This window comes from Danio rerio, chromosome 18, assembly GCF_052040795.2.
Source record: "Danio rerio strain M-AB ecotype USA chromosome 18, GRCz13ab, whole genome shotgun sequence".
Classification (NCBI taxonomy): Eukaryota; Metazoa; Chordata; class Actinopteri; order Cypriniformes; family Danionidae; genus Danio; species Danio rerio.
In genome coordinates, this window is record NC_141038.1 from 35716163 (window position 1) to 35723792 (window position 7630).

At 33.8% G+C, this 7630-nt stretch overlaps 1 protein-coding gene across 1 annotated transcript; it reads right to left on the bottom strand.

Annotated features, from left to right (window-relative positions):
* Positions 1 to 1774: 1774 nt before the first annotated feature.
* olfcg8 (olfactory receptor C family, g8) lies at positions 1775 to 7132 on the bottom strand. Its single transcript, XM_087293258.1, has 6 exons — positions 6800 to 7132; positions 6360 to 6648; positions 5535 to 6272; positions 5232 to 5459; positions 4282 to 4405; positions 1775 to 4118 (listed from the first exon to the last, which is right to left on the bottom strand). The coding sequence occupies exons 1-6, from the start codon at positions 7084 to 7086 to the stop codon at positions 3208 to 3210; spliced, it is 2577 nt and encodes an 858-aa protein (XP_087149384.1). The 5' UTR covers positions 7087 to 7132; the 3' UTR covers positions 1775 to 3207.
* Positions 7133 to 7630: the final 498 nt, after the last annotated feature.

The window sequence follows — 7630 nt, forward strand, 5'->3', positions numbered from 1 at the left end:
ATACAGTAATTTACTGTGAAAGTAATGCAATTATTAGCCAGTATATTACTATGAATTTTTTTACAGTGTGTATATATATATATATATATATATATATATATATATATATATATATATATATATATATATATATATATGTGTGTGTGTGTATATTTTCATTATTTTTTAACACATCTAGTTATGTGGGGGCACAGAGTTAGACCTCTTTCTTGACTTCACACAGAAAAAGCAACGTGTGAGGCATGACATCACTTTGTTGCAGAGACGCTATGGGTTAATTTCCGGTGTTGTACCAGGAGGCGCACCCCAACTGTAAAACACACCCCCTCTGAAATGTGCATCTATTAACTGAAATTGATTTTAAAATAATATTAATAATAATCAAGTTATGACACTAATGAGTGACTGAGGTGAGTTTCATGAATGGAACCCTTCCCTTAAAGAAGATAAATAAATAAATAAATAAATAAATAAATAGATTGACTTAAATACAACACATATGGGATTAAGTAAATTATTTACTGTGTGGTTTAGTTTAAAACAGCAACAACAATTTTATGTGTTCTATGTAGCCTTTAAAACCCGTCAAAAAGCCTAATTTTAGGCTACAGTACAGTTGCCATTTACATTTATTTGTAAACCTAGAGCGTTTTAAAATGCATTTCACTTCTTGTCCTTGCTTTATCCTTCAAAATAATAATTTTACATTTAATCAATTATGGCCTTTGTTTTTATTTTTGACTGAGAATGTTAATTAAAGTCTACAAGGGGGTGCATTTCTCAGCACAACACCGGCAATTGAGTACATGAAAGCAGCTTCAAGAGGACAACGCTAGTGTGTCTGTTTCTCAATAATCTTTCTTTAGCGACCTTGTGTTCTCTTGTAACATCATCATCAACTGCCAAAGTTTAGTTCCAAAACTCAAGATCGCAAGAACAGAGGGCGCGTGAAAGTTCCCAGATGTGTTCTTGATATCGAGAATACATCGATGCAGACTTGAGCACAAAACTCGCTCGAGAAGTTCCAAAAGTCATTGCGGCTGATTAAAGGTATAAGGTATGAAGCACATCATTTTTTAAAAAAATTATTATTCAAGTTCAGAGATATAATTTATCTAAGGATTTTCCCTAAATGAGTAAGCATTCACAATGAAAATCTTAATAAGTGCATAAACAAGGGTGTTTATTTGCTGAAAATTGTCACAAGGTAAGGTCGTTGTACATGTTATATATATATATATATATATATATATATATATATATATATATATATATATATATATATATATATATAGAAAAGGGGTACAACAATAAATCGTATAAAATTATGTTCAGTTATAGATGCGTGAAAGTCATATGACCATCAGGAAGAATGCAGCCTCGTGAGAACAGAGAATGTGTGCTCTGAGAAATGAGGTCTCCTGAGTTTGTTCCTCTGAGGTAACCTGGCAAGACCGGTTTCCAGGAGAACACAAGTCCATTCTCTGCATTTTTGGAATTGAAAAACACCCTATATCTGTGGTCTGGAGGTACTATAAAGTTGATGATGACAACTGTGAGATGTGTGAAATTGATTGCCTGTTGGGTATTTTAAGTTGAGGTGTTATTTACTGTTGCACTAAAATCCATAAGTTAAGACTTTATGTTATTTATTACTTGATTGTTCAAGCTACCGCACAGAAGTGCTCTGTTTTTTAACTGTGTTGTTGAATGATTAAAATAAGGAACATACTGGATCTGTTTTTTGCTTTTTTTAATTATTTTTTTTATGGATTATAGAAGTATTGGATCGGGTTTTGTAATCAGTAGATGCTCCAAATCAAATGAGTCAGACTCGAACTCGAGGGCAAAAAAAAAAACCTGATCGGGACATCCCTAGTTGTCTGCTATTATTTTGTAGTCTATGTCCTCTTGTCACAGATCCATAAGGCAATGTAAAAAAGCAGCAACTGAATATTCACAAAGAATTCACACACATTTCTTCACAGCTATTTTAAAGGTGTATCTAGTGATGTACAGACTCTGAATATCTTTTAGAATCATTTAATTAAAAAGTGGTCAACTAATCTATTTCTTGGTGTCACAACAGATATATTTTAAAACCAATCACTATCAAAATAATTTGGCCTCAGGCATCCACTTTAAATTATTTCAGGCCCATTAACGGTTTTATGGATTTATTTCTTCAGTTGAACACATAAATAGATATACTGAAGAAAGGTGGTAACCAGCAGCCATTAACATCCACAGTAAGAACAAAATAAACCATGTAAGTGGCTGCTACTCTCCAACATTTGTCAAAATGCATTTTTTGTCCAATAGTAGGATAAAACACAAACAGGTTAAAACTAGTAAAGAGTGAGTAAATGATGACATCTGTGATTCTGTAAGAAACTGTTCGACATGTCATTAAATACCGAATTACGTATGTGCATTTACTTCTAAAATGCTATGAACATACTTAAAACTTAAACTACTGATACACCCCATAAGGAGACTGCTGCAAGTTAAATCATTAATTCCACCTAATTTAATAACTTGCATCAGATTTATTACTGTTGTAATTTTCAGAATGCTAGCCAGGAGACTCATTTCGAGCAGAATACTTTCAAAATTTAGGGAGTTATCTGTGGCTATATGAAGTGTCTACGAGCTGTTATTTCAGCAAAATGTAGCTCTACAAAATATTGATGTCATTATTCTCTTGGAGTGCCCAAATTTTTTGCACCTGTCTGTTTTTCTTATCATTTAAGTTGCATTGCATCTGTTGATTAAATAACAGAACAGAAATGTTGTTTTTTCCATAGGGTATACAATAAATTCAGATGAAATTGCTACTTAGAAAGGCCAGCAGACTATAAATTGCAGTTATGATAACTATGAGTGGCAAAATTTTGCCTAAAACTGTACATTATTATTCATTTGGAACTAGAATATATAGATTCATATTGTATTCTGACAAGTTACCATTGTTTTTGAGGTCAGTTAATATTATGACACTAGTAGGGCCATTTTGAATTTTTATCAAGATCCTTGGCAACCTAGCATCTAGTCAGTAATTATAATAAAATAAATGAACTAAAAACAAAAATGAGTGACAGAATGAGTGAGATGGCAAACCAAGTGTATTTTAGCTTTCACAAGCCTTTTTTTTATTATTACGAATCGCTTTTTACCATTGTTGCCAAATATATACATAATACAATATTAAATTTTAGATGGTGTTTTTGCCATCATCTGTTGCTTTGTATTTTGTTCAGGCTGAAGCAGAATAATATAACATTTAGGTGCAAATATACAAAAAAGTAAACCAAAGCTTGAGGCTAAAATGGCAAATATCTCCACAGCTACTGTCAATTTTCCAGGAGAACTGACATAAGCTGGAATAAATGTGATCCATACAGCACAGAATATAAGCATACTGAATGTGATGAATTTGGCCTCATTGAAGTTATCAGGTAGTGTGCGAGCCAGAAAAGCCAGAATGAAGCACAACACAGCTAGTAGGCCAATATAACCTAGAACAGCCCAAAACCCAATAGTGGAACCCACACTGCATTCAAGAATGATCTGTTCTTGAAAATATTTCATATTTTTGTATGGAAATGGAGGAGACTTTGTAAGCCAAATCACACAAATCAGACCCTGTATAAGTGTAAAAGCAAGAACACTGAGTCGTTGTTGTACAGGACCAAACCATTTCATGATATTACTTCCTGGTAGCGTAGCTTTGAAGGCCATCAACACCACTATTGTTTTCCCTAGAATACAGGATATACAGAGGACAAAAGTGATTCCAAATGCAGTGTGACGCAACATACAGGACCACTGAGTGGGCCTACCAATAAAAGGAATTGAACAGAGGAAACACAGAGTCAGTGAGAAGAGCAGGAGGAAGCTTAGCTCTGAGTTGTTGGCTTTTACTATGGGAGTGTCCTTCTTGCTGTAAAAGAGAATAGCCACCAGCACAGTTAATCCTGCTCCAAACAGTGAGAAAAAGACTAAAATTATACCCATAACTTCTGTGAATGACAAAAACTCTACAGCTTTTGTAACACATTTATTTTTGTTAGCATTAGACCAGTATTCCCCAGGGCACTGCTTGCAGTTATTTGAATCTGGAAAGAAAGTTGTTTAAAGTAATTGCAGATAAGAATAGCATGTTTTATTATTATTTATAAACTCCTCTAATTAGAAACTGTGTCCTGAGCAACAGCAGAACACCACAAAATGAACAGCTAGACAGTTTTCTTTGAAAATGTGAGATGGACGGAAGATTACCTGTCTCATTACTGATTTCTCCATCTGCACATGGAATACAGTCATGACAGCAGACAGGTCTTCCTTTCTGTGAAGCCTTCCTGGTGCCTGGAGGACAGCTCTCACTGCACACAGACCTTGGCTTCTACATGAAAATGTATATTATACACATTTATAATTACAGTTGAAGTCAGAATTATTAGTCTCCCATTTTTTTTTCTTTTTAAAAATTTCCCAAATGATGTTTAACAGAGCAAGGAAATTTTCATAGCATGTCTGAAACTTTTTTAATTTATTTGGCTAGAATAAAAGCAGTTTTTATTTTTTATCCATTTTAAGGTAAAAATATTAGCCCCTTTAAACTATATATATAATTTCGATATAAACATTGACATACAATAACTTGCTAAGCATTTTAATCTCCCTTTAAGCTGTATAGAAGTGTCTTGAAAAATATCTAGTCAAATATTATTAACTGTCGTCATAGCAAAGAAAAAAAAATCTGTTATCAGGAATGTGTTATTAAAACTTGTGTTTAGAAATGTGTTGAAAAAACTGGATCTCTGTTAAACTGAAATTGGGGAAAAAATAAACGGGTGCTATTAATTCAGGGAGGCTAATAATTCTGACTTCAACTGTATTTATGAAACACAAATTAATGAATAAAAGTACTAAGAGATGAGCGCACATATTATAACTGGTATCTCTTACATTGTATGTCTCCAGAACAAAGCAATTATATGAAAGGCATATTTTAGAAAATAATTTTATGTTGTTATTATTATAATTTTATTTATTCGTTCACATAATTAACTTTTAATGCTAAACATAACTCAACTTTTAAGCAGCATACAAATTTAAATATTTTCTGTTATATACTTTTTAAAATATGCTATGTATGTGGATGCCACTGTTTGGTGTATGACACTGTTTAAATGTATTTTATTAAACCTACAGCTATTGCAATTTACCTCCAGTTGTCCTCCTGCCCAGACTATTTTTTCAGTGTTGAGCATGAAGCGCTGGTCAGGGGACAGTGATGCATCATAGTATCCCACTGATTGAAACTGAACTGAACCATCAGAATTCTGCTGCCAGTTCACTACATCATATTGTGCTATTACACCACCTGTGCTGTCAAACCACACCTGATCGCCCATCTTTACGGTGAAATTCACCTTTCTTAGAGCCTCGACCAACTAAATAAATAAAAAAGAAGCATTACGGTTTGTTATCACTGTGGCCTTTTATCACAGACACACACAAACACACACCTGATGTGGCTGTATTGTCAGGGCCTTCCCACAACCTCCTTGTTCTGTACATCTGAGTAGACTGTGTAGTGAATGAGCCAAAGCATAAACTGCTTTGTAGACGTAGCTCACAAATCTTTGCTCTAGCACATCTTCATTGTAGTTTTTTACTAAAAGTAGATCCTGATATTGACTGTAATTTAAATCAGCATTAGAAAAGCTTTGAAAAGCTGTGTCCCAGAATGCTTTCATAACATAATCTGCAAACCCTTCAATTTGGATTTTTCTCACTGCAAACCCCAGTGACCCTCCTAGCACATGAAAACTTTTTGACGTTATTAAAGTCTTTGAAGTTATCCATGCCTCCACACCAATCATTTGAAGGCCTGTAATGTTCTGACTACTTAGCTGTTCGAGTAGACTTTTCATCTCAAAACCAGTGAGAAATGCAACAATTACTTTAGCTGTGCCCTTTTTTATAACATTTACCACATTTCTAATTTTTTCAGTCTCTGTTCTAATAAATTTTACAGAGTACTCCACACAAATCTGCACTTCTTTGGCTGTTTTCTGAAATGTGGCCATTCCATTATTTCCATAGTCATTGTCACTGTTCACAGCTCCCACCCACGTCCAGCCAAAATGCTTTACTATGTATGCAAGTGCTCTGCTCTGGTGGTAATCACTTGCAATAGTTCTGAAAAAAGATGGAAATTCTTTCCTATTACTGAGACACTCACACGTGGCTGTGGGACTTATCTGAAAATAAATGGATAATTTCAGTTAATGCAATTATTATGTGAATAATTTCTGTACTTCTTACTTACTACTGTACTTTTTACTTACCACTGGAATTTTGAAAGGACCTGTGGTTCTGGACAGAATTATTGTGTTGGAGGATTCAGTTTCTCCTACGATAGCATGTACAGACGACTGCTCATTGCATGTGTATCCTTCTGAATTCTTTGGACCATTCATTAATGCCATAGTTGCACTCATAGAATGGAATCGGGAACCACAGGTGTCATAAATTTGATAGCCAACAGAAATATTTGGGAGTAAATTTGTATTTTTGTTAATTTCTTCAATGGCAAAGATCATGGTTTGAGCTAACCTGAAATCTTTAATATTTAGACTGTAAAGACAATACATCATCATGGTAAATACTGAACTGAAAAAAAAATGACTTGAAATTAAATGAAAAGCAAAAAATACCACATGCATTTGTGTGTGTGTATGTATGCGTTTCATTTTTTAAAAAATGAAAAGAAATCACAATAACATACCTGGAGCATGATAGAAGATTAGGCTTTTGTGTGAACGCAAATGAAGGTAGTGATACTTCAGAATGGATTACAAAAAGTGCACCGATTGTGATATCTCCATCTTTGGAAAGCAGTGGATACTTTGGGTTGCCTATCATTTGGCAAAGAGTGTTTTCCGCCTTTGTATTTAGGTGATACAAAGAGAGGACTGAGTATAAAAATAGAAGCATCCCAGACACCAGGTTCTGATGAGTTATACTGCCAAGTATAAGTGAATGGATACTGCTTTTTACTACTTTTATAGACATTTTAATAATGGATGAATGATTGTAAACACAGAGGCACGTCAAGCAGAAGCAAAATCAAGCTAATTTTACTGTTTATTTTAAGTTTACTACCATCTGATAAATTCAGAACTTTGAAATTATTATAGGTGTTAAAAAATGTTTATTCCTTCTCTTACATTTTTTCTTTTCTGTACAGTTATGATGTCTTAGTTTAGGTGTACACACACACACACACACACACACACACACACACACACACACACACACACACACACACACACACACAGTTGAGGTCAGAATTATTACCCCCCTGTTTAGTTTTTTTCCCCCAAGTTCTGTTTAACGGAGATAAGTTTTTTTTTCAACAAACATAATAATTTTAATAACTTATTTCTAATAACTGATATATTTTATCTTTGCCATGATTAAGCATCATTTGGGAAATATAAAAAAAAGAAAAGCAAAATCAAAAGGGGGCTAATAATTCTGACCTCAACTATAGAGTTGAAGTCAGAATTATTAACCCTCCTAAATTATTAGCCCTCGTTTTCTTTTCCCTAAATTC

Bases quoted from the DNA above. Each gene is read 5' to 3' on its own strand.
- olfcg8 (XM_087293258.1), bottom strand. From the start codon at position 7,086: ATGTCTATAAAAGTAGTAAAAAGCAGTATCCATTCACTTATACTTGGC. The intron at 6,649-6,799 runs GTATGTTATTGT...TTGTCTTTACAG, and splicing joins AATCTTCTATCATGCTCCAG to TCTAAATATTAAAGATTTCA. The intron at 4,119-4,281 runs GTAATCTTCCGT...CTTTCTTTCCAG, and splicing joins AGAAATCAGTAATGAGACAG to ATTCAAATAACTGCAAGCAG.